The following is a 26,135-nucleotide window of genomic DNA, read 5'->3' on the forward strand; positions in this document are numbered from 1 at the left end:
TCCTGGGAACACCTAACACATGGCACAGCTGAGCAAACATGGAGGAAGCCCTTAATTTGCATATATAAATGTAGTGTTACTACTTAACATGTTTAAGGAAATGTTTAAAAAGTAGCAACTTGTTTTTTTTTTAAGTTCAACTTAAATTCCACAAGTCTTTGAATGTTAGTAAGGAAAATATTTTTTTTTTGTTTTTTGTTTTTTTTTTAGACAGAGTTTCATTCTTGTTGCCCAGGCTGGAGTGCAATGGCACGATCTCGGCTCACTGCAACCTCCACCTCCTGGGTTCAAGCGATTCTTCTGCCTCAGCCTCCTGTGTAGCTGAGATTGCAGACATGTGCCACCATGCCTGGCTAATTTTGTATTTTTAGTAGAGATGGGGTTTCTCCATGTTGGTCAGGCTGGTCTCAAACTCCCGACCTCAGGTGATCTGCCCACCTCAGCCTCCCAAAGTATTGGGATTACAGGCGTGAGCCACCATGCCTGGCCTAGGAAAAGATTTTTTTTTAAATACTGGGCTATCAGGAGGCAGAGGTTGCAGTGAGCTGAGATTGTGCCATTACACTCCAGCCTGGGCTACAAGAGCGAAACTCCATCTCAAAAATAAATAAATAGATAAAATACTGGGTTATATTTAAATTTAATGCTTTAATACATGAAATTATAATTATAAGGCCAGGCGCGGTGGCTCACGCCTGTAATCCCAGCACTTTGGGAGGCCGAGGCAGGCGGATCATGAGGTCAGGAGTTCGAGACCAGCCTGACCAACATGGTGAAAACCCATCTTTACTAAAAATATAAAAATTAGCTGGGCGTGGTGGCACGTGCCTGTAATCCCAGCTACTCAGGAGGCTGAGGCAGGAGGTTGGCTTGAACCCACGAGGCGGAGGTTGCAGTGAGCTGAGATTGTGCCACTGCCCTCCAGCCTGGGTGACAGAGCGAGACTCCATCTCAAAAAAAAAAAAAAAAAAATATATATATATATAAATAAAACAGATATAACAGTTGCTAATATCCCTAAGGTTAGATATAGTCACCAGTTTTTTTGTTGTAAAGAGATTTGATCTGTAAGACATAAGCCCTGGAAATCAGCAGGGTTACAGGAAACCCATCATGGGCTGGATCTGTATGTTGAATGCCCTGGGTAGGTTCTCACAGTGCTTCAAATGCAGCTTTTGGAGTGGTTTTCATGTACATTTTCCCCATTCCAAGGTAACGTAAATGGGAAAAAAAGAAACCACACAAAGAGGATACAGGACCCTACAGAAGATGCTGAAGCTGAGGACACACCCAGGAAAAGACTCAGGACGGACAAGCACAGTCTTCGGAAGGTAATTGTGTTCCAGGTTTGCTTGACCTGTCAGAGTGTATGCTCTGTGACTCTTGGTGCCACTGTTTCCCTGCATGGGAGCACACATGAGATGCAGGTGGCAGTGCACCCAGCTCCTCCCAGGCTGGTATTCAGCAGAAGGCTTGCATTTCTTACAGAACCCCATTGAGAAAGGCTGCTTGCAGGTTCTTACCCTCCAGGGGTGTTATCACAGAAACCGATGGTGTGTTGCTCTGCAAGAAAACAGACATCCAAATGCTTTGAGTAATACTTGTTTTTTAGATTGGACAAAATTGTCACTAAAAATGACCTCTTTGGCGGGGTGTGGTGGCTTACGTCTCTAATCCCAGCACTTTGGGAGGCCAAGGCAGGTGGATTGCTTGAGGTCAGGAGTTTGAGACCAGCCTGGCCAACATGACGATACCCCATCTCTACTAAAAATACAAAAAATTAGCTGGGCATGGTGGCGTGCGCCTGTAATCCCAGCTACTCAAGAGGCTGAGGCAGGAGAATTGCTTGAACCTGACAGGCAGAGGTTGCTGTGAGCTGAGATCATGCCACTGCACTCCAGCCTGGGTGACACAGAAAGATTCTGTCTCAAAAAAAAACAAACAAAAAAACCCCCAAACACCATAACCTCTCTATAGGGCTTATTATTCAGGATGTAAGTAATGAACTGGCATCAAAGTCCATTAGAGATATGTGCTACATGTCAATAAAAAGTCAACAGTTCATTAAAGGCAATGAACCTAGATTTTATTTAGTTTATTAGTAATTCATGTTATTGTTTACTGAATGGGAATACTAAACAGGCTGTGCAGGAAAAGTGCAGCATAGATACAAAGCCAGCCCCAGGTCCTTGTGCTCCTCGCTTACTGCCAGCATGTGTCCAGGGACAGAGTTTGCCTGGTACCTGCAGGGGAGTGAAACCAACCAAGAAAACACTGGGTTATTCTGTCTAGCGTATGGTGCCCATGCATGTAGAAGACGTGAGCCCTTTTCCTAGTGTATGAAGTGGTGCCATTCATTTCAACTGTCTCAGATGTCCAGTTAACTTTTTCATGAACTGAGACTTTAATTAGACTTCGTACTTTGTTTGAATTTCTATTTTATTCGATAATAGTTCTGGCCAGGTGCGGTAGCTCACACCTGTAATCCCAGCACTTTGGGAGGCTGAGGCAGGTGGATCACCTGAGGTCAGGAGATCAAGACCAGTCTGGCCAACATGGTGAAACCCCATCTCTACTAATAATACAAAAATTAGTCGGGTGTGGTGGTGCATGCCTGTAATCTCAGCTACTCGGGAAGAGGCAGGAGAATCACTTGAACCTGGGAGGCGGAGGTTGCAGTGAGCTGAGATTGCTCCACTGCACTCCAGCCTGGGTGACAGAAGGAGACTCCATCTCAAAAAAAAAAAAAAAATAGTTCTGACAGAGTAGTTGTATATTTGTGATTTTGAGTAAAGCTTCATCCTGTTTTTCACTGATCTGAGTTAAAATGCTCTTTTTATTTCAAAGAATGGAAAATACATCTCACATATTGCTAAGGTGTAAATATGTGGACACCATATCATTTATCTTATTTCTTTAAACTTGTATTTGTAGTTGAGAGGAGCAGGCAGGCCCTGCGCCATTTTTCTGGCCCACAGAACATTCTTCTGGGGCACCTGCCATCAGGTGAGGTTGTTGAGTGATCAAGTGTTCAGCAGTAAGCTAGGTCAGATTCACCTGTAGTCACTAAGGTTTGTAGTTACCAGGAAGCCTGCACTTAACATTTGCTCTGGTCACCTAATTTTTTTTTTTTTTTTTTTTTTTTTTTTGAGAGGGAGTCTCACTTCGTCACCCAGGCTGGAGTGCAGTGGTGCAATCTTCACTCACTGCAACCTCCGCCTCCTCGATTCAAGTGATTCTCCTGCCTCAGCCTCCCGAGTAGCTGGGATTACAGGTGCGTGCCATCATGTCCAGCTAATTTTTTTGTATTTTTAGTAGAGATGGGGTTTCACCATGTTGGCCAGGCTGGTCTCAAACTCCTGACCTCAAGTGATCTGCCCACCTCCACCTCCCAAAGTGCTGGGATTACAGGTGTGAGCCACTGCGGCTGGCCAGGTTACCTTCTATTAAAGTAGCTCTTTGCTGGCAATCATACTGAAACTGGTTGCTTTGAAATATTTGTGTAAATCGTATACCTAAAAAATACATGACCCTGGACACTCAGAATACCAAAATTCACATTAAGTGGCTAGTAATGTTTTATTAGCTCCTATCTCAGGAGATAGCACATGATAAAAAGTAATGGTGTCTCTTCAGATTTGGGTTTTATAAACCTGAGCCAAACCACATATGACACCCAATGTGCGCTGAGCACTTCTGACATGCTAGGCACTGTCCCAAGTGCATTCTCCTGTCGCCTTGTCCATGATCCTCTGGATTCCATTTCACCGCATCCTGTCTCACTGGCTCTGGTTCCAGGCAGGTGGGTGAGATGGAGTATGAGTGCAGGAGTGGCAAGTCATTCCCTGGGCAGCGCTGCTCTAGTGCTATGGGGACAGGACAGTTTTCAGCCACACCTTTCAGAATCTCAGCCCTTGATAAAAGCTTCATGATCCCTTCTCCCATTTCTTGCTTTTCTCAGTTGTGACATGTTTTACTGATGGTCTTTGTTCATTAGGTGTATCTGGTGTTTGTCTAAAAATTGGAAATCCTCAGTATAGTGATACTAGTAATGTTGGTCCTGACTTAGCAGGGCTGAGTCTAACTTGATTGGGCACCTCTTGAATGGAAGGATCCATTTTTCTCATGTTCATCCTCTGCTTTGGGTTCAGTGGAGAGTCTAGGTGCATGTTCAATACGACTTGTATCAGGTGTCTTAACCACATGACTGCAGCAGGTCTTGGCGTGGCCCCACCCACCTCGCCCTCCTGACAGATGCGAGAGCGGGAGGTGCGAAGAAAGAATCAGTCCAGATTGTGAAAAAAGTCTGAGATTGGGCAACCATGGATGACTTATGTGTGGAACACATTTCCAAAGGAAGAAGTTTCTGCCACGAAACTTTTCAGCAACCTGTGTTCATTCACATGAGGAGATTTTTTTTCCTTTCTTTTCCTTTTGTTGTTCTTTTTCTTTTTTTTTCTTTTTTTTTTTTCTTTTTTTCTTTTTTTTAAATAATAGAGAGACACAATCACTGACAAAACGGCCAGAACAAGCTCTTACAAGGCCATGGAGGCAGCCTCCTCGCTCAAGAGCCAGGCAGGTAATGTGGTCAGCGCCCTTTCCTTCTTGGCTTCTGGGTGCCCAGGCTGGGCTGGGTGGGTGGGCTGAGAGTGTGAAAGGGGAAGGCTGGGGCTGGTGAAAGGGAACAGGGCAGGGGAGGAATCCGCAATTAAGCTAGGAGTGAAAAAGAAGGAAAGGAGGTTCTCCTGTGGTTGAAAACTAAACTATTTTCATGTGTGTGTTATTTTGAAGGGTTTGGCTAAACTTTATTGAAGTTACTTTTTACTCGGCTCTATTATTTGAAATTTAAAATTTTACTAGAAAAGTGATTTCAACCAGAAGTTTTCAGGTTTCTTACTTGATGGTGCCAGTTGCTACTGTAAATTCTGTCATCCTTCAGTACCCTGCCCCTCTGCACGTAAGCTAACAGTAAGGGCTCGTTATTTATATTTCACATGCTAAAGAAACTAGCTTAAAACGTTTATGAAAAATAATTGTCAAAAAAATAAGAGGGGAAATTACACTTCCTTTTACCTTTTAGTTATCTTTTTGAAATACCTGTTTGATCCCTTATTGAAGAAGTCATACCTTCTCCAACTCTTAATTAAAAGGAAAACAAAACCCTGGGGAGGAGAGTGAGGGGAGATTGGCAATGGCTCTGTTTTTCTTGTTTTGCATGAGGTGCTTGACTGGCTTTTAAAAATCAGTTAAACAGACTTTAAAAAAAAAAAAAAAGACATGAGCAATTGGACATTTGAACGCTAGCTGATGATATAAGAGCATTGTTACTTTTAAGTGTGGGAGTAGCATTGTGGTTATATGTAAGACTTTATGTTTAGAGATTTGTGCTAAACTTTTTATGGATGAAATGATCTGTCTGGGATTTGCTTCAGAATAATCTGGCAGGGGGACGTGGAACCAGGTATGGATAGAGCCACGCTGGCCCCAGGTTGATGTTTTTGGGGGCCAAGTAGCGAGGACATGGGGTTCATTGTACAGTTTGTCTGCTTTTGTTTATGTTCAGATTTTTCTATGATAGAAAGTTAAGCCAGAAGGACAAAGGAATTCAGAAGATTCATCTTTAGAACTTCACTTATTTGAGGGGTAATTTTTAAGCAGTAAAAAGATCAAGGGTTTATGATTTGAAACTTTACAAACCAAAATTATTTTACAGCAACGAAAAATCTGTCTGATGCATGCAAACCACTGAAGAAGCGAAATCGGGCTTCCACGGCAGCATCTTCAGCTCTTGGGTTTAGCAAAAGTTCATCTCCTTCTGCATCCTTAACTGAGAATGAGGTAAAATAATAATAATAACGATAACCATGGCATTGGTATGAAGGCCATTTAGCTGCCCACGCTGCAGTGTGAGTAATGCTCAGACTTCATAAGCACAGCATTGGTGCTCACTGCCAGTGCAGATGCTTTAGGGCCTCTTGGCTAACTCAGATTCATGAAATGGACAAACAGTGCACTATGTTAGTTTATTTGAGCACTTTTTATACACACGCACACAGTGTCTGTGTACATGTACAGATATACTTCAGTCTTGATGCAGTTTCATAGTTCTTAAAATCTGTCTGAAGAATGTTGTGTTCTGTGTAGCCCTCACACTGTAAGAGTTCACATGGAAGTAAGTCTGCGTTGGTTCTGAAAGGGCACAGTGTCAGTTGAGCTGACATATACTGGGTGGGGTGGAAGGCGACTCACACACCACACCTGATTCCTGTTGCTTCCAGACCTAGGCTCATGGAGGAAGCCAAAGATTTCTTTGTTCTCATGCATTTCATGGCTTTGGTCCTTTAAATTCTGGCACATTTTTAGTTACTTGAGTGTTGAGGTGAGTCAGAACTACCATTGTAATATGACTCCTGTGTTCTGGACTTGCAGAGTACATGATAGCAAAATAAAGCCATTTGGGGCTGCTGCCTGCCATCATTGTAACATGACACTTAGACTTTATTATCAAACCTAAATTTTTTGCCGTTGCCAAAAACAACAAATAGCCACAGAATGTAGGTGTGACACTTTTTTGTTCGGAGGTAGTTTTGGTTTCCTGATTTTTAGGGATTACCTTCATAGAGCTTTGGAGTTTTAATTTCTTGTTATTTGGTTCTCCGTGATGCTGTTTTTCTCATTGTAGACATGGGTCCTGTTTTTGTCATGTTTATGAGGAGATGATAACTGGGGGCCCTTTTGGAACAGGGTAGTGAGGCAAGGGCTGGACAGGCCCCTTACTCTTGCTGAGTCAGAAGGCGGCACTTCTGGCCAGGTCTCTGCCATGGTCCCCAGGAAGGATGGGGTGTGCCTCCGTTGTTTCCACTCATGAGAGGAGGGTAGGCCTTCCAGTGCAGGAAGGTCAGGGACCTCGGCAACCTGTGCAGGGCTGATAGAGCTCTGCGGCTTGCCACTCTGAGTCCTTAGCGACCACTCCTCCGAGTGGGATTTTCTGCAGGGACTCAAACCAACTCAGTGGTGGTCGAGACCTGTTCACGGATGGTGGGACTGGGGCTGGTTTACAGTTTGATGCGTGTAGATAATTAAGCATTTTGTGACGTTTGGACACACTGGAGAAAAGGCAGTAAGAATTATTTACGGAAACATCTAGGAGCTTACTGAAATATGAAAAGGCAGAGTTTATACAAATTATTTTTCCTTTTTCCTTTCTTTCTTGTCCAAGTTCAGGTTAAAATCTTAGAAAATTAAATGAAAGGTCATTTACAGTTCCAAAGAAGAATATTAAACATTTTTCACTTAAGTTGAGATTTTTGCTTTAAAGAGCTTTTAATGAGTTTTTCTGTTATCATAATTTTGGTCCGGTTATTCACTTGAGTTGTTGCTTATACTGTTGTCAGGTACAGTAGAGAGAACATGGAGCCTGCTGAAATCTTGTCTGTTATTCCTGATCCTAAGTCATGTATATCGAAGGCTTTGATTTAGAGTAATGCATGAGGCCAGTGTAGCAGGGGTCGAGGCCTGCCCATGAGTCAGGGGAGCTCAGTCTCCCTGGCCTAGGCAGTTGTTCTGACCTTGAGAAGACATAGATGAAGCATTTTATCATCATTAGACTTAAATTTTAATTCTTCAGAATGTCAGAATTTGATAGGTTGTTAAATACATTTATATAATACATTAAATATGTGAAATTAATACACCTTCCTACATTTTGAAGGTGATGCATAGATCCCATAGTGTGCATCATGTTCCTTATATGAAAACATTTAAATTACTGGGTCTTTTCCATTAAACTACTTTTGTATGGCTTAGGTAAATCTTCCATTAGTGTTCATTTTTATAGAATTATGCTGTTAAAACTACTTTAGGTGAACAAATAAACTTGTCTATTATGTATTAACGCGACTGAACTACAGTAAATGTTTGTGATGTTTCCAATGCTGAATGCCTGTTAGCATATGAGGCAAAGTGTAGTGTTATAAAAAACAGCCTGTTGACTGCTGGGCCCGATTCTGATATGAGTTAGGTGACCATGAGAATTGCTGTTTGAGGTCCACACTGACACACACCCATTGGGTCACACCCCCTTTGCATGTTTGTATTTCCTCCCTTTCATCACATTTGTTTGAAATAAGGTACTTTCATAGGGTTGGTATTTCAGAACACTTTAGGTCATGTTGTAGTTTAAATTCTTCTTGAAAAAGGTATATGTGATAAATAAAAATTTTTATTGGAATAATTATTACATGGTACTTACATCACCCCGAGGAAGAGAATAAATTAAAATTACACACTTGCATGACAAAGGCCTGTGAAGGAATTAATGTGATTTAAGTGTTTTGTAACTTCATTTTTTATTCCTTTAGTAGAGCAAATTCTTATTTTTTTCGCCTTCACTGGTAACAGCTTTTGTGGGAGCCCACACCAGTCAAGTTGGATTTGAACCCAGCTGCTCTGTACTGCACTTAGAATGATGTAATATTCCAGGATGCTGCTGCAGGTGGCGTATCATCGTACACACTCAGTGACATTTCTATCACAATCATTTTATGGAAGATGTGTGATAATCTGTTTTTACTGGTATTAATAAACACATACAATGAAGAAAACAGATAACAAATTTTAAGACCAAGGTAAGATAACTAATCAAGGCCATTTAATCAATCACATTCATCTCATAATAGAAACACGTTCATATTCCAGTGGTCAATGTAGATTTCAAGTTGAAAGGCAGACCCTTTAGTTGGGGGCTGTCCAGAGCTGCAGCAGGGCTTTGCACGGAAGGGGTGGCCCTGTTAGAGTTGCTTCTCCTCTAGTTTGTAACTTACTGGATTTTTGTGGAAAATATCAGCGTCGCTACCCTCAAAAACAAACTAACAGCACACGTTAGGAGGAGTCCTCATCAGCTGTTCTCATTGCCAGTGAGATATATTCAGTATTGTAGATACTACACTAATTTCCAACATAAGAGGCAGGAAGAGTTTTGATTCTATCCTTTTTTACTAAACAGTTTTATTATGACACTAGATACAGTAAATTTTTAGAAAAAAATACCATTTACAGTATTATTGTGAACCATTTAACCCTTTTGATCCAAGGCCCCGGACCAAGGGGATACTGTAATCAGGTTATGTACACCAACCTCTGCATCAGTTGCTTCTATAGAGCATCAGCCCTCATGTTTCATTGTCTTAATGTCGGGGAGCAGCCTGGTGTCCTGCCCCAGGTGTCCGCATTTTTGCATGGTAAGGAAAAGGCTTACTTGCCCTTCAGCTCATAAAAGCAGAAGGTGTGCTATTCACAGTACCATGCGAGTAGCCCACAGTTAATTCCCGGCAGATTCTTTGGCTGTGTTTTATCTTTAATGAACGTTTCTGACTAATATTTTGTTGTAAACCATTAAGTAATGTAACGCATGTAAGATGCTTAGGGTGCCTGGCCAGGACTCTGTGGTTTCCTGTTGTGACAGTAATAATGGTTATAATAATAAAAATGATAAAATTGCCATCATTCTATTTTTATCCAAAAGTATAAATTTTGCTTTGGCATGAAAAGTGGTCCTCTTGACTGCATTATGCATGCGAGGATGAAATAAACCTAGAAGTGGCAGAACACTGGATTTGTGTGTGTGGCGCTTTAGGGTGCTGGACTGTATGGCTGAGGGCTGGTTGGGTTGCTCTGTTGGCTCTGCTCAAATGTTGCAGGATACATAGCCCCAAAGATGGTCTAGGAGCAATCTAAGCTGTGTTACTCCAAAGGACATGAAAAAGCTCAAGAGTAAAATTAAAATTCTCAAAACCCCACGAAATTTAAAGATGGGGAAAAAAAGATGGTATAAAAATGGCTCTGGTTCAATAAGCAGTCACCCAAAGTAAAGACTCTACCTTGAAAGGCTTTTGGTGAAAATGAAGGGATTTCATTTGAAATTACAGCATGATGAATTTTGCAAGGGTGGCCAGCCAGCTAGCCCATAACTGATAGATGCATTAGAAGTCAGCCAGCGCATAGGTGCTCCCTCTATATTATGGAGAAAGCGAAACCCTGCAAATGACCAAATGGTGTCCAAAGAGCAGCATGACATTGGCATCAGCTGAATACCCAGGGGCACATGGGGGAACGTGGACGGGAATGATAGTGTTTCTCAGCGGGGGGTGGGGTGACATCGTTCCCTGGGGACATTGGGAAGGTGGGCAGGGGCAAGTGAACTCGGCACTCTGCAGTGAGAGGGACAGTCCCATGTGTGGCAGCATTGTCCCACTTCAGATGCCAGGAGTGGGCTCATCCTAGAGGAGCGGAGTTTTCCGAGAGGACCATCTCCTGGTTTCCTGAAGGAGGTGGGTGGAAACGGCTCTTGTTTGAAAGAACTTAGGGAGGACCATTGGCTTGCCAAGAGTACAGAAATTCATTATGCTGCTAATTTAACGTGGAATTCCTTCATTTCATAAGAACCTCAAAATAATGGTGATACATTCTAGCCTTAAGACATTTGAATTGCCGGTTGTTGAGGTGAATTTTGTTTGTCATACATGGAACCATTTTAGTCCCATTTGACTCACTTCAGACCATCTTCCACACACTATGTCTGTGCCTGGAGAGGGGAGGTGGCTCTCCAGTGTAAAACTTGAGGCATTCACAAGAGGTGAAAACTTGTCAGAATATATAAAAGCTTAGATTGTAGCTGTTCTAAAAACGTAAGTACTCCATTGTAATAGGGTGGCATCTTCAGGTAGTGCACGTATTGGCAATAGAGGTCCTGAATGTTTTTCTAAGACTGATCTGAGAGCCATTGGGCCATCAAGCCTTTATATATCTGCTTCTAAAATTGCCCCACCTGCTCTAGATGGATCTTTGGGCCTTTCCTCAGTGTTCATGCAAAAATTAAAGTCTTTTTTCAGCATACTGACTCCAGGTGTAGTTACATCTCAGTGCTGTCTTGAGTATATATTTTATCTCTTATACCTGTATCTCCCAACTAGAAACAGCTCCAGTGTTTTTAAGAGAATGTTTCTTAAAACCAATAGGAAACTTAAGCGAGGTTTCATGACACAACCTTTCATGTCGTGAAAGGCAGAGGGTGACTGTGTGTGATGTGCAGAGTCCTCGGACAGGAGTCCGGGGCTCCTCTGTCCCACTGCTGCTTCTTGAGTGGGTGGAGTGGTGCTTAGAGGATCTCCGAGAGGTCCCCACAGCTCTAGGGAGATCTGATTTTGTGGTTTTTGTTTAAGTACTTCACACAGAAGCCTAGGTAGATTTAAAATGGGGTGCTCAGGGACTGGGGAACAAGATGGGGTGGGGTGAGGAGATGGGCATTTGGAGAGTCTCATGTAGCTGGAGACGTTAAGAGCTGAGCACACCACAGGAAAGGAGGGAGGATGCTGTGTGAGAGCCATGCTGTCAGGAGCAAGCTTGCTGCTCCTGTGCTGCCCGGGCCCTGGCCTTGCTTGCCCATGGTGTGTGTCCAGAGGTGTGTGTGAGGCTGCCAGAACAAGTGCTGGGTCTGTCACAGAGAAGTTTAAAAAAGAAAACTAAGATTATAAATTAGCATCTAGTTCCAAAACCAAAAAAAGGGCCTGTGGATGTATATAAAATTAAGATGATAAGAAAGTGCTCCTGAGAAGGCTCTTGCCAGAAGCCTGATGTGAGTGGGTGGCACCTGTGATGGCAGGGCTGCGAGCTGGGCTTCTGTCCTCCTCTGTGTCCCGGCATGGAAGCCAGTATAAACATTTCCAAATGAGGGAAAAGTCCTTGGCTCATTTGATCCAGTTGAGTTGAAAGGGTTGCCTTGGCAGCAGAGGCTCCTCTGATGGCTGACATCAGTCACTGCGTCTGGGCCTGAGACGTGCATGGAGGGCTGTAAAGCCACGGATTCCCCTCGCTGGAGAGGCTCCTGTCTGATAGCGGTAGATGAAAAATAAGGTCGTTATGACTTTGGCAAGCTTGCTTCATTTCTTTTTCATTTGACTTACAACACACTTCTCTAACATCTAGCCCTTTTAAATTTTTAATTAATTTCAAAGCTTCCTCTGGCCAGGTAGACTTTTGTATACAGACCAGGTGAGAGCCCTTTTACCTTAGTGTGAAAATGTAACATTTTATGCTTTTAAAATCAATAGATTCATCACCTTAGTTTTAAAAAAAATCTATAAATAGAGTAATTGCTGAGGTGTGCGGTTTATCTTTGAGATGATAAAGCTAAATTATAGTCTTTTGCCAGAGAAACTGAGGTAACTATCATTAGAAAAGGTTTCTTAAAATAGTCACAAAGCTGTTATTGGCTTCTTAACTTCTAAAATTTGGGGGGTCTTGCATTTATTTATTATTTATTTATTTATTTATTTAGAGACAGAGTCTCACCCTGTTGGCCAGGCTGGAGTGCAGTAAGTGGCACAATCTCGGCTCACTGCAACCTCCGCCTCCTTGGTTCCAGCAATTCTTCTGCCTCAGCCTCCCGAGTAGCTGGGACTACAAGCGGCTGCCACCACACCTGGCTATTTTTTTTTTTTTTTGTATTTTTAGTAGAGACAGGGTTTCGCCATATTGGCCAGGCTGGTCTTGAACTCCTGACCTCGTGATCCACCCGCCTCACCCTCCCAAAATGCTGGGATTACAGGCGTAAGCCACTGCACCTGGCGGGTCTTGCTTATTTTAAAAGAAATATTCTGATTCATATTTTAGGACTTTTTGTCAACGAAATTGGTTTTGATCCCTTTGGGTACCATTTTTATTGTTTTATGTAGAATGTTAGAAATTACCACTAATTTACCTGGCAGTGATGTCAAATTGACTGTAATTAGCAGGTAGAAAATTATTTGTATTATATTCATCTATAATTGATTGTATAGATGGATTGCTCATCCAGTATATTGATTCCTATACTGGATGAGCAAGGAGCATGCTTCCTTTGGGACATTCTTACAGCAGGGTGTCTCTCCAACAGCCCGACAGGCCTCATCTTTTTGGTTGGATACCTTTGAACTCCTTGGTTACGTGTTAGGTCCACATTTATGTTTTTTTCTAGCCTACCTGTAGTTGTTGGCCTTTTTGCATATAACTCTCGGGTAATATTTTGAAGCATGCTGACCATCCAGGCATATAGTATTTTCAAGAAATGACTGAGGTAGGGGTGGGGGTCCTGGTCCGGCTGATGGGGGTTTGCTCAGCACTGTGCCAGTGGAAGCAGGTGTATTGTGGGCAGTTTTGTCATTGTCCTCAAGTCCTTCGCAGACAGTGCACAGCCTGCTGTCTGCAGTCGGCCAGACCAGGCTCCTCCCCAGCACACTCCCTGTGGGATGGCCGCTGCTCAGGACTCAGTGGGACAAAGTTGGGTTGATAGGATATTTTAGATTCATTTTACCTTTGACAAGGGCAGGCCTTGAATTGGGAGCAGCAGCCACCTGGCCTCACTCTGGCCACAGGTGACACTTGGTCCTTGCTGCCACCTGCTTGGGGCTATGTGGCTACGGCTACACAAAAGCCTGTGCAGGTTAGAAGACGACTGTGGTGTGCAGTGGTGCTCTGTGAGTGGAGACTTCCTCTGTTCTCAGAGACTCACCCCCAGCCCTCACCCTAGAATTTAGGGATAGCCAGGAAGTTTCTAGTTTGTGTAACCTAGAAGGGTCACTTTAATAAAAATTGTTATGAACTATAGTATTTTAGATGATGAGTGACTTATTTTAATTCCACTTTAACATTTTACTGTGCTGTTAACTTGGAAGACCTGTTTGAAATTAGTCTTGATTTCACACTCATTTAATCTGCTGAGCACAGGGCTGTTGTCATTTGTAAACGCAAACACTGTGGAGGTACTTCTCGCCATCAGCTTCCTTCTTTACAAAACCATCACTTCAACATGAAAATTATGTCAGTTTATAGAAATATTTATTGTTCAAGGTCTGTAATTGTATTTCAAAAACGATGTCGTATTCAAGTTGTGAAGGGATTTGTTTTGTCAAAAAATTAAAAACTCAATGTGTATGACGCCACTCTGAAGAGTAGGGGAGCGCTTTGCAGTCACAGAAGGTGGCATCTGACTGCGGTTCATACAGGTCACCCTGAAGGGCCACGTGCTTTTAGCAGTTGGCTGGAATGTGTTCACTAGGTTCCGTTATGTTTGGTAATATCATCTTGAAAAGTCCCTGTAATAGATCAAGGAGACTGCATTCCCCGCCCTGAAGGAATGTATTTCTAAGGCAAATAGGCAACTTGGTACTATCTTATTCTGAGTAGAGAGTGGAGAAAGTATTTTCAGACTGAAGAAAACTTTGAAAAGTCAGGAGCTAAGCTGCTCGGAGCTCAGTGCCGCAGCATGGCTGTGGTGGACGCGGGAAGCAACGGGAAAGTTCTTGACAGAGTCTGTGTCCGCTCAGTCCCTGCACTTTTCCTTTCCAAATGCATCCCGTTGGATATGGAATAGATCGTAGATGTTGTAGACTGAGATTTGGGACTATGTTGGGACCGTACAGGTGAATGTGCCACCTCCACAAATGGCTTCTCCGAGTGAGTCACGTCACCTGGTGCGTGGAGGTGGAGCCTGCGGCTGGAGTAAGGCTTGCTGTGGGACGCCCTCGTACTTTGCTCTCCTTGCGGGTGGTTGCTGAGCCGAGAGCGTTGGATCCTCCCCGACTGTGGCTAGTTGTCTGTCCGGTGGCTGGGAGGGGGTGTGGTGGGAAAAAGTCGGAATCTCTGCAATCTGTGTCATGGACTGTACTATTGTAAGGTCTATATTCTGTATGTGGGTCCCAGACCCTGATCAGGAAATGAGCCTCATGTGTGTCGTTAACATTTATATATTTCCATTCAAAATATGTATTCAGTGTTTATTTCCTCAAAACAGACTTTGTTAATGTAGGAAATCTCTCCAAGTGGAAACGTGCTAACTTTTTCTGTAAATCTGAAATAAAAGGTGCTGTTCCTTCCTCTGACCCAGGACTGCTTTGTGTTTTCTGTCTTTCTCTCCATGCATTTTTTTTTCTCATTTTTAAAGCTTTTTAAGTTTGTTCCACCACGTTAAGGGAAGAGCATGGGTTGGTGGATAGCGCTGGGGCTCTCTCCCCTGAGCCATGCAGAAGGCCCCTTTCTCTGGGCCTTGGTTCCCCCATCAGATGGGTCAGCTTGGGCGACTGTGTGGGTGACTCTCTGAGTGGGGCCCCAGACAGTGTGGCCACTGCTTCCCCATGCCCTGTGCTCCCCTGGCTCCCCCTCCAGTCTCATCTCAGAAGTGCTCAGGTCTCCACTGCTGAGTCCATATCTGATGGGCTTGTTAAATTTGAGGTTTGAACTCAGAGCACGTCAAGTGGCCCTTTGTGGGTGTTAAAGAGCAGGATGTGCGCTATGGCTCCTGCAGGGCCCTCCTGGCAGCCTCACAGTGACAGAGCCTTAAAATGTGCACTGCTCTGATTAGTGTTCATGACGCTAGTCCATCTTCCTGGAAAAGGTGAGGAAACCAAGATTAAGAGGCTGCGTTTTCGTTAGACTTTGTGCTGTCAGGAGATGTATCTAGTGAGAAGAGAAGAGTGGCTCACATCTGTCACCACCCACAGTCACCAGTCAGAGCCGACGGAAGCCCTTGGAAAAAGCCCACTCTGGCTGGGTGCGGTGGCTCATGCTTGTAATCCCAGCACTTTGGGAGGCCAAGGCGGGTGGATCACGAGGTCAGGAGTTCAAGACCAGCCTGGCCAACATGGTGAAACCCCATCTCTACTAAAAATACAAAAAAATTAGCCAGACTTGTTGGCAGGTGCCTGTAATACCCAGCTACTCAGGAGGCTGAGGCAGGAGAATGACTTGAACCCAGGAGGCGGAGTTTGCAGTGAGCTGAGATTGTACCACTGCACTCCAGCCTGGGCGACAGAGCAAGACTCTGTCTCGAGGAAAAAAAAAAAAAAAGCCCACTCTAACACTACTCTGAAGTCAGCAAACACTTCTGTGTTAGTTTTTAATTTGTTTTTCTTCCACCGCTCCCTGCAATGTCAGCTAAATGTGGAAAAGCTCACTGATAAGGTCACAGGATTGGTCAAGAGTCCCTGGTGGGGTTGGCTTTTATTTTTTAATATGGCCCAATTCCAATTTCTGACTTTGTGTTCATTGGCAAACAGCAAGCCGATAACATAATTACTTGTTTTTGTGATGATTGAGGTGTACAGGAAATGTAGTTTATGCTTTTGCTCTGTTTCATCTCCAAAATTCAGTGTTCAACACTTATTTACCTAACATCAAATAAAAACCAAATTTTTTAAACACTTGATTTGACAGACAAGAAGATTCTCTATTTTATTCATTTAAATATTTGTTGATGTTGCTTGTCAGGTGAGGGTGAAATGCTGTGTACGTGAGGGTGAGGCTGTATTCAGCCTGGTCTTCAGTGATTTCTATTAAATGAAGGGGAGAGAGAGGCAGAAGAGATACAACCTGCGAGCCATTCCACTCGCTCAGGGATTCCATGCCTTTATCCCAGGCCTTTTACCTAGACTCAGATGTGAATCAAGTAGGTAGATTTTACCTTGCCTTTGCCCACCTCACTTCTCTGGTGGGGAGAACAAGTGAACTGTGAAATATCAGGACAAATAGGCAATGGGAGGAAGAAGAGAAACCGAACGGTCAGCCTGTGGTGTGAGTCTGGAAGACTCTCCTGACTCTGCACCCCCGCGTAGGCACATACTTCTGAAAGGACGCGTGGTCTCCACCCCGGCGGCAGCTGGACAGCACGGTCACCTGATGAGGCTGACACTTACTTCATCCGTGGTTCCTTTACACATTCGTTTGGTGTTAGCATGTTTCTCCCACCTTAGAGTAGTAGAACCTGAACAGACTAGGTAAGAAGGGCCAAGATTCTTGTTCCAAAAAGCCTGTCTTAGTTCACCTCGTAGAGCAAATTGGATGTTCATAACACTTCCTTCATTTTAAGGAATATGCCTCTTATATGCATATATATGCTAAATACTAGGTAGAATAAAGTCCGTTTTTGAATTTTCTACATAGCCTAATTGACGGGTTATATTATCACAAAAACCAGTTGATGATGGTTCCACTGTGAAATCACTGGCGGTACAGGACCAGTGCTGAGAAAGACTGGTGGGTGGTGGGGCGGGACGAGCCTGCCTGCAGGGCATGGCCACCCGCTGTGTTCTGCGACTAGTGAACTGTCATCCGCCTCCTTCATCTCTAGGTCTCGGACAGCCCGGGAGACGAGCCCTCGGAGTCCCCATACGAAAGTGCGGACGAAACACAAACTGAAGTGTCTGTCTCATCCAAAAAGTCTGAGCGAGGAGTGACTGCCAAAAAGGAGTATGTGTGCCAGGTGAGGAGAAGGCAGCATCCGCTGTGTCCGTGCTGGTGTCTGACTGGGGCCCCAGTACGCAGAGCGAATTTGTAGTGTCTTTTCTCTTCCCACCAGACCCCTTCCCCAATCTCACCGTCACTCACTCATCTCTGTTTTGAAGGGGTCAGACTGACTCTCAGTGGAATCTTGGGATTGAGTTGTCTCCATTAACATCCATAATTCACATGTAGGATGAGATTTGTATACACATCATGTAATACACACACACACACACACACACACACACACACACAAAGTTCCTGTTGGAAAAGGTGAGGTGCTAGGCCTGTTTTAGCTTCACTGATGACATGCACACTGGACAGGCCAGGCTGTGGGCTGAGGGGGCCATCACTAGACCTGTGTGTGCCCACAGGACCCCAGCCAGGCCACCTACACTCTGTGCTTCAGTCCCGCCCCATCTGTCAGCTGGAGATGGCATGTGAGCTTCCATGCCAGGCAGTCGATGCATGGGAAGTGTGAATACTGCCTGCAGTCAGCGTGGCACCTGCCATCTGGATTAGGGTGCCATTGATTTCTGTTGATTTTCAAATCTGATTTGAAATATCTTGGATGTATCCTTCAGGGTTGTGATCCTGTTACTTCCTTTGCCATTGCTGAGGATTGGCCTCTTTCTGTAACAGTCATCTGGTTTTAATCTGATACTGTATTTGTACGTTCTGTTTGGGCCAGATGTTTGCCCATGCATGTTATATATCCTTGAGTAGCAAAATGGGATTTTCTGCCACTGGAGACAGAAGCAGACGGCTTCCCTTGTGGTAAGAGGTGCAGAAGGGACTGCCGGGCGCTGCTTACCCGCCTGCTCTGCCCCCGCAGCTGTGTGAGAAGCCGGGCAGCCTCCTGCTCTGTGAAGGACCCTGCTGCGGAGCTTTCCACCTCGCCTGCCTTGGGCTTTCCCGGAGGCCAGAAGGGAGGTTCACCTGCAGCGAGTGTGCCTCAGGCAAGTTCCCATGGGCGGGCAGCTCTGCAGCCTGGCCGGCCACCTGCTCCTGCAACCCCCTGCACCAAGTCCTGCCCTGAGCTGCCTGCAGAGGACAAACCCCCTCCCCACCCCCACCGCCTGGCCCTCTCTGGAGCTTGTAGCCCACAGCTGGCAGGCGTACCCACCTCTCAGTAGCTGCAGGGTTTGCTCTGATTTCAGTCGTATGTGCCCCCTTGGTACCTTTCCATCAGGTGGCGGGCAGGGTGGCGGGATGATAGGTCATGGGCTTTTCATCCCGTGAGCTGGCCTGAGCCTGTGCTATGTGTGAGGCGGCCACCACAGGGCACTGCCGCTCAGACAGTGCAGCATTAAGGGTACAGGTAACCTGGTTGGGCACCGAACACTGAAGTCCATAGGAACATGGAGTTCTTTATGAAGACACAGTATCACCTTGAGCCTCAGTTTCAACAGAAAGAACAGCTCCAGGCTTGTCCTGGGTTGTCAGTGCTGTTGTTCTGCCTCCATGTTACTGCATCAGGTGTCGCCCGGCACAGTCTGGGGTCTGTGAGGATGATGAGAGGACACCTGCACAGCCGTGGCCCTTCCTGCCTACTCACCGGGCCCAAGGAGTCTCCTATCTCACGTCAGAACACTTCCTGGGTCAGGAAGACAGCTGGAGAGTCTCCCAGGCCATGGCAGCCCCACAGCAGCACCTCACTTATGGGAGTGTCTGTCTGCCTGCCCAGAATGATAAGTGACTGCTCCCCCACTGGCCAGCTGCTCTCAAGGAGGAAAGGCCTCTTTTCACAGGAGCCCCTTCTTTCAAGCTTCTTGCCAGTTAGACTGGGCCTCCCCAGCCAGGCTGCCTAGTAAGATTCTCCTGTATTTCAGGTGAAGCTGGAGCTCAGATCGCAGCAAGGTAATCCTTGATGGCTGGATCTTTTTGCTGGAGAATGCTTGGACTAGTGAGCAAGGTTGGAAACAGGGCCAGGTGCTTTAGCAGCGTGGCTGCCTCTGAAGAGGAGTTGCTTGATTTTAGTGGCTCAGAACTGCAATTTAATTCTTGTTCTTTGCACCTCTCTCTCCACCCCTTCTTTAACTTTTTGTTAGGGATTCACTCATGTTTCGTGTGTAAAGAGAGCAAGACAGATGTTAAGCGCTGTGTGGTAACTCAGTGTGGAAAATTTTACCATGAGGCTTGTGTGAAAAAATACCCTCTGACTGTATTTGAGAGCCGAGGTTTCCGCTGCCCCCTCCACAGCTGTGTGAGCTGCCATGCTTCCAACCCTTCAAACCCAAGGCCGTCGAAAGGTACAGGTGCACCTGCGCAGCCTTGCTGTGGGTTCAGATGCAGGCCAGACGCAGGCCCATGGGCGCTTGGGAAGGTGGGCTGTTGGGATTGTCACCAAAGAGCATTAATTATCTTGAGTGACTAACTGGACATCGGCTGGGTTGGGTTTTCTTTGACAAAGGACCTGTCTCCCTTTTCCTTCTTTCCATCCTAAATATCACTCTAAAGATGCTTAACTATAGGAGAGGGGCAACCTTTGGACCATTTGATAGATTTTGTTTACCCTGGCTTTTTTTTTTCTTTATAGAGATAGAGTCTTGCTCTGTTACCCAGGCTGGAGTGCAGTGCAGTCACAGCTCACTGCATCCTTGACCTCCTGGGCTCAAGCTGTCCTCCCGGGCTCAAGCTGTCCTCCTGCCTCAGCCTCCTGAGTAGCTGGAACTGCAGGCACATGCCACCACACCTGGCTGATTTTTGTAATTTTCTTTTTTTTTTTTTTTGGAGAAAAAAAATCTCCCTCTGTTGCCCAGGCTGGAGTGCAGTGGCACGATCTCAGCTCACTGCAACCTCTGCCTCCCAGGTTCAAGCGATCCTCCTGCCTCATCCCTTCAGTAGCTGGGATTACAGGCACGCGCCACCATACCTACCTAATTTTTGTATTTTTAGTAGAGACGGGGTTTCATCATGTTGGTCAGGCTGGTCTTGAACTCCTGACCTCAGGTGATCCACCCGCCTCAGCCTCCCAAAGTGCTGGGATTACAGGCATGAGCCACCACGCCTTGCCAATTTTTGTATTTTTTTGTAGAGATGAGGTTTCACCATGTTGCCCAGGCTGGTCTTGAACTATTAGGCCACTGCTCTGACCTCTTCTTTTTTTTGAGACAGGGTCTCCTTCCGTTGCTCAAGCTGGAATGCAGCGGTGTGATCATGGCTCACTGTAGCCTTGACCTCCCAGGCTCAGGTGATCCTCCCACCTAAGCCTCTCAAGTAGCTGTGACCACGACGCCTGGCTAATTTTGTTTATTTTTTTGTAGAGACGAGGTCTCACTGTTGTGTTGCCCAAGCTGGTCTTCAACTCTTGGGTTCAAAGAATCCTCCCACCTGAGCCTCCCAAAGTGTTGGGATTACAGGCATGAGCCACTACACCCAGCCTGTTTGCTCTGGTTTTAATGGCCCATTATATGTAAGAAAACATCTTTAAATCAAATTACATTTGGATTTTCTAATGTTAGGTGTGTGGGATGAGGGTGGCAGGTTGTCTGTACTTCTTGACACCAGTGGTTCTTTATCGGGCAATTTTGTCCTCCAGGGGACATTTGGCAATGTCTGGGGATATTTTGGGGATGTGCTCCTGGCATCTAGTGAGTAGAGGCCAGGGATGCTGCTCAACACTGCACAATGCCCAGGACGGCTGCCCACGTGCCCCAGGTGCCTGCAGTGCCCAGGCTGAGAAACGCGGCATTTTAGATGTATGACCATTCTCTCAAACATGGTTTTGAAGCACCTTTGCTCTGAAAGCTTTTTTTAAATCAAATACCTCCATTTCATTTTAGCATTAACTTTTCAAATTCATGGAGGCTGAGTAATTATTAGTTGCTCTTTTCACTATGACTGGAGTCAATGTCTGGGGTCCTTAGGGTGTGTTTCTTTGCCTTCAGGTAAAATGATGCGGTGTGTCCGCTGCCCCGTTGCCTATCACAGCGGGGATGCTTGTCTGGCAGCAGGATGCTCAGTGATCGCCTCCAACAGCATCATCTGCACTGCCCACTTCACTGCTCGGAAGGGGAAGCGACACCATGCCCACGTCAACGTGAGCTGGTGCTTCGTGTGCTCCAAAGGTGAGGGGCCTGGGGGTGTCTGCGGCACACGCCTCTCACACTCCCGGGAGCCACATATCAAGGCAGGCTCATTCCTTGTCTGCGCTGTGTTCATTGATGTTGACAGTGTTCTGTGCGTCTTCACGTTCATAGTATATCACAGTAGCTCTAAATTAATTGTAATCATTTCGCAAACATACAGGAAATTATTTGTGGTGAAAATGACATTTGCTCTCGTGCTAACGTACAGATCGCTGTTTTAAAACTGATGTTTATAAGTTAAGGCTGTAATAAGTGTAGACTGTGAAGCACTGAATCTGGGCTGAGCCATAGCAGACAGGCTAAGCCTGGCCGCCTCGCCCTCCTCTTGCAGGGGGGAGCCTTCTGTGCTGTGAGTCCTGCCCAGCGGCCTTCCACCCTGACTGCCTGAACATCGAGATGCCTGACGGCAGCTGGTTCTGCAATGACTGCAGGGCTGGGAAGAAGCTGCACTTCCAGGATATCATTTGGGTGAAACTTGGGAACTACAGGTGTGAGACATAGAATCGTATGCTTTTATGTCTTTTCTGTTCACATGTGTTCGCTTTACAGTACTTAAAGTATTGAAATTATTATCGCTGTCTCTGAGGAGTCTGTGAATCCTGTTTTTAATATTTATAATAGATGGTGGCCGGCAGAAGTTTGCCATCCCAAAAATGTTCCCCCAAATATTCAGAAAATGAAGCACGAGATTGGAGAATTCCCTGTGTTTTTCTTTGGGTCTAAAGATTATTACTGGACGCATCAGGCGCGAGTGTTCCCGTACATGGAGGGGGACCGGGGCAGCCGCTACCAGGGGGTCAGAGGAATCGGAAGAGTCTTCAAAAACGGTACGGAGATTTTCAGATAAGAGAGTGAGACAGCACTCTCGTGCATTTTCTTACCCCTAATTTCTATTTTTTAAAATTCGATCTTTATAGAAAATACTGGACTAAGCATTCAATCTGTATTTTTAAATTAGGAAAATGTTTGCAGTCTGGTTTATTTGTTGAGCATAGAATAAGATACACTGATAACTTTTGTAACATTGGTTTGTGATTAATTTCATTAAAATTCTGTAAACCTATTATTCAGAAATTATTTTTAGTACTAATTTACAGAAATGTTCCATGGCTTGCCTTTATGTAAAATGCAGATCTGAAGGAAGGGTCCTGTTGTCTCGACCTCGTGCAGCAGGCTCTTGGGGGCTCGCCTTACCTTTCAGTGCCTGAGGAATCGGGTGGTCAAGCAGACAAGGTGCTTGGCCTCTGATTCCCCAGCTGGGGTGGGAGGCAGGAGCAACGATGTGGTATGGCTGGCTGATGACCCACGTTTGAGGGAGGCAGGATGGGGATGTGACCCTTCACTGGAGGAACTGGAGGAACTGGTATTTATGATCGGTCAAGAGAGAATGAGGCCAGTAGAGAAAACCCGAGGTGTGTGCATGTGGCTCGTTCAGGGAGAAGCACACGCTGTGTTGCAGCCGGGTCAGCGCTGGCTCCTGTGTGACTGCAGGCGGGGACCCGCGTATTTAAAACTTGGTTAGCTCCATGCTGCCAGAAGCTTTGCAGGCTGCACTGAGTGGTAGGAGTGCATGGTGGGCACTCAGAGATCTCATAAAGAATGGGTAGGCATTGAAAGATTTTAAAAAATTATTAAGAGGGCGAGACGAAATTGAGAGGTGGACTTATGTGTTTGGTGCGACTGTCGGTGAAGTCTCCTAACTGTGGATGCAGGTGTCCTGTAGAGCCAGAAACCTTTGTGGCTGACTTGCGGCTGCAAAAACAGGGCAGACCACAGGACACGTCTAGTGTTGACATGGGGCTGGCCTCCTTCTTGGGACGGATTGTAGGGGTTTGTGTTTCCTCGGTTCTTGCTTGAGCCTATGGTTCATCTCTCAGAACCCCTTTTGTTTCGAGAGGAGCTCAGCTGCATGTTTTTTTTTTTTTTTTTGAGACTGAGTCTTGCTCTGTTGCCCAGGCTGGAGTGCAATGGTGTGATCTCGGCTCACTGCAACCTCCACCTCCTGGGTTCAAGCAATTCTCCTGCCTCAGTCTCCCAAGTAGCTGGGACCATAGGCACCTGCCATCATGCCTGGCTAATTTTTTTTTTTTTTTTTTTTTTTTGGTAGAGAATGGGGTTTCAGCATGTTGGCCAGGCTGGTCTTGAACTCCTGACCTCAGGTGATCCGCCTGCCTCGGCCTCCCAAAGTGCTTCGATTACAGGCGTGAGCCACTGCACCCGGCCTCAGGTGCATTTTTATTTTCTGTCTGAGAACAGCAAGTCCCAGGCTTTGACCCTGGTGCTTTGTCCTTAGGCCATAGTGGAGGACAGGGAGCTCCCGACAGAACTCTGCCCTGGGCCTGTCTTGTAGAGAGGTGATGGCTGTTCTCTGAGCACTCCTCTGCCTCACACACTTGGCCGCGTTTAAAAATACCTGCCCACTGACAGTTGTTCATAGACTCTAGTTTTATGGGAACCAGAAACTATACTTAACATTGAAAGTTTAGGGTGAACTATAAAAATATGGAGCTTGAAAGGTAGTTACCTTTATTTACTAAAATCTTTACTCCTATTTCATTGACTTTTTAGCACTGCAAGAAGCTGAAGCTCGTTTTCGTGAAATTAAGCTTCAGAGGGAAGCCCGAGAAACACAGGAGAGCGAGCGCAAGCCCCCACCATACAAGCACATCAAGGTGGCGTGTGGGAGCTGCGTGCACGCGTGTGGAGGGAGTCTTCCCCGAGGGCCGTGAGAGGTTCTCAGGCACACCCAGGCTATGGCTGGGGAGAGGACTGTCACCAGCCAGGATCTGTGGTGCCTGGCATGGATGGCCACACAAGAGACCATGAGCAAATGGCATGGGGGGATCTGCATGGGGGTTCTTGGATCCGCCTGGGAGCGTGAGGCTTGGCTTGGTAGCTTAGAGAAGGGTTGGGGTGACCGTCCTGACCGGGCTGCTTGGAGCAGGAGGAGCTGAGGGATGAGCCTCCCACCTGCACCAGGCTGTCGCCAAGTGCTGGGAGTCAGTCACATACGGCCAGGGCTCAGTGACTGAGCCCCAAACACGTAGATCCTGTACCTCAGAGAGCAAGGTGGCGGGGTGGGGGGGGCGGGGGGCGGTGGGGGGGCTTGCCAGTTCTGTGTTTATTCCAGTGAGCTCGAGAGCCCCAGCAGGAGAGCAGGAGGAAGTGCAGCCAGGGCAGGGCTCCAGGCCCCTCAGGGCCGCGTGCGCTCAGAGCTGGTGCGGCTTGGGCCCCATCCCCAGGAGCCTCGTGGCCGTTCCTGAGGAGTGTTTGTGATAAGTGTGTGCCGGAGGTCAGGTGCTCTGCCTTTGCTTGTAAAATGTGGGCTGCAGTCAATATCTTTGTATGTAAAGAAAGTGCTCTGTATTCATCTTTATATAATATTTTCTTTGGGATGGATTCCCAGAAACAGAATCACAGGGTCAGAGAGCATGAAATGTTTAGATTCTTGGGGAATATTCCCAGATTGTTCTCCAAAGTGTACAGTTTGTCATACCACAGCAGTGAAAAGAGGGTCTTTCGCCACCTCTTCCCTAAGATTATGCATTTCTACCCCAGCTGATTTTCAGCTGTCTCTACTGCTTTGTTATTTGGTTGCTTGTCTTTCACTAATAGTAAACCACAAGGTCATGAGAGCAGAGGCTATGCCCTCCTGCCCAGCACTGCTCCTCCTGGGGTGGACTCCCATGTGGCTTGCTGCTGGTGCTTGGTAAAGGAAGAGTCAGAGAGATGGGTCGGGAAGCTGCTCGGAAGAGCTCTTACCAGCGTTTGCTGGACACCCTGCAGTGTACTAAGCAGTCAACACGCGTTTTCTCTCTTCATCTTACAATGGCCTGGCTGGATACGTGTCAGCTCTTGTTCATCAACGAGGTGCACAGACACTAAGATAAAATCATGTGAGAGGGCGTCGTGTTGCCCTGCCTGCCTCTTGTGCTAAGAAGGCAGAGGAGAGCTCCTCTGGGATCTGGGGAGGGCTGTTCTGAGGAGTGTGTCCTAGCCGGGACTCTGAAGCTTTCTAAAAGGCCACCTGGAGGCTGGGTAAGGAGAGGCAGTGGTGGGTGTGCCAGGGTATTCGGAAGGCTCTCATGGGTGGACCAAGACAGCTTACTCCTTCCCTGCAGGTGAATAAGCCTTACGGGAAAGTCCAGATCTACACAGCGGATATTTCAGAAATCCCTAAGTGCAACTGCAAGCCCACAGATGAGAATCCTTGTGGCTTTGATTCGGAGTGTCTGAACAGGATGCTGATGTTTGAGTGCCACCCGCAGGTGTGTCCCGCGGGCGAGTTCTGCCAGAACCAGTGCTTCACCAAGCGCCAGTACCCAGAGACCAAGATCATCAAGACAGATGGCAAAGGGTGGGGCCTGGTCGCCAAGAGGGACATCAGAAAGGTATGTGTCGTTATCCCCTCCCCTGCTTTTGAGAAATTACGGTTCACTGGGTAATTAGGCCTAGGTTTGCTTGTGGTGGTTTTGTAGTCATGTGAGAATGGTATTTTTTGGAAAAAAATGTTTTTTTTGTTTTTGTTTTGAGACAGGGTCTCACTCTATCATCTAGGCTGGAGGGCAGTGGCATGACTGTAGTTCACTGCAGCCTCAGAATCCTGGGCTCAAGCCATCCTCCCACCTCAGCTTCTCAAGCAGATGGGACTACAGGCGTGTTTGACCATGCCCTAATAATTTTATTTTTTTTGGAGATGGGGTCTTGCTGTGTTGCCCAGGCTCATTTCGAACT

General features: G+C 46.1%; 1 protein-coding gene across 13 annotated transcripts in view; it reads left to right on the forward strand.

Moving 5' to 3' along the window:
- The window catches only part of NSD2 (nuclear receptor binding SET domain protein 2), a 110,038-nt gene that overhangs the window by 62,022 nt on the left and 21,881 nt on the right, over positions 1 to 26,135 (forward strand). For 9 of the 13 annotated variants that reach the window (XR_010156271.1, XM_054683710.2, XM_016951141.4 and 6 more), the window contains 11 exons: positions 1,213 to 1,331; positions 4,498 to 4,579; positions 5,714 to 5,838; positions 17,159 to 17,290; positions 18,146 to 18,269; positions 19,362 to 19,562; positions 21,201 to 21,380; positions 21,733 to 21,889; positions 22,023 to 22,228; positions 23,970 to 24,073; positions 25,523 to 25,792. Coding sequence is in view for 12 of the 13 variants with exons in the window: in XM_054683710.2 (XP_054539685.1) it covers positions 1,213 to 1,331; positions 4,498 to 4,579; positions 5,714 to 5,838; positions 17,159 to 17,290; positions 18,146 to 18,269; positions 19,362 to 19,562; positions 21,201 to 21,380; positions 21,733 to 21,889; positions 22,023 to 22,228; positions 23,970 to 24,073; positions 25,523 to 25,792 (1,700 nt within the window). In the remaining variant the exon portion in view is untranslated. Of the gene's footprint in view, positions 1 to 1,212; positions 1,332 to 4,497; positions 4,580 to 5,713; positions 5,839 to 8,400; positions 9,500 to 17,158; positions 17,291 to 18,145; positions 18,270 to 19,361; positions 19,563 to 21,200; positions 21,381 to 21,732; positions 21,890 to 22,022; positions 22,229 to 23,969; positions 24,074 to 25,522; positions 25,793 to 26,135 lie in introns of those variants that run through there. The other 4 variants (XM_063808583.1, XM_063808582.1, XM_054683712.2 and 1 more) reach the window with 2 other exon arrangements.

Source organism: Pan troglodytes, chromosome 3 (assembly GCF_028858775.2).
Source record: "Pan troglodytes isolate AG18354 chromosome 3, NHGRI_mPanTro3-v2.0_pri, whole genome shotgun sequence".
NCBI classification, from domain to species: Eukaryota; Metazoa; Chordata; class Mammalia; order Primates; family Hominidae; genus Pan; species Pan troglodytes.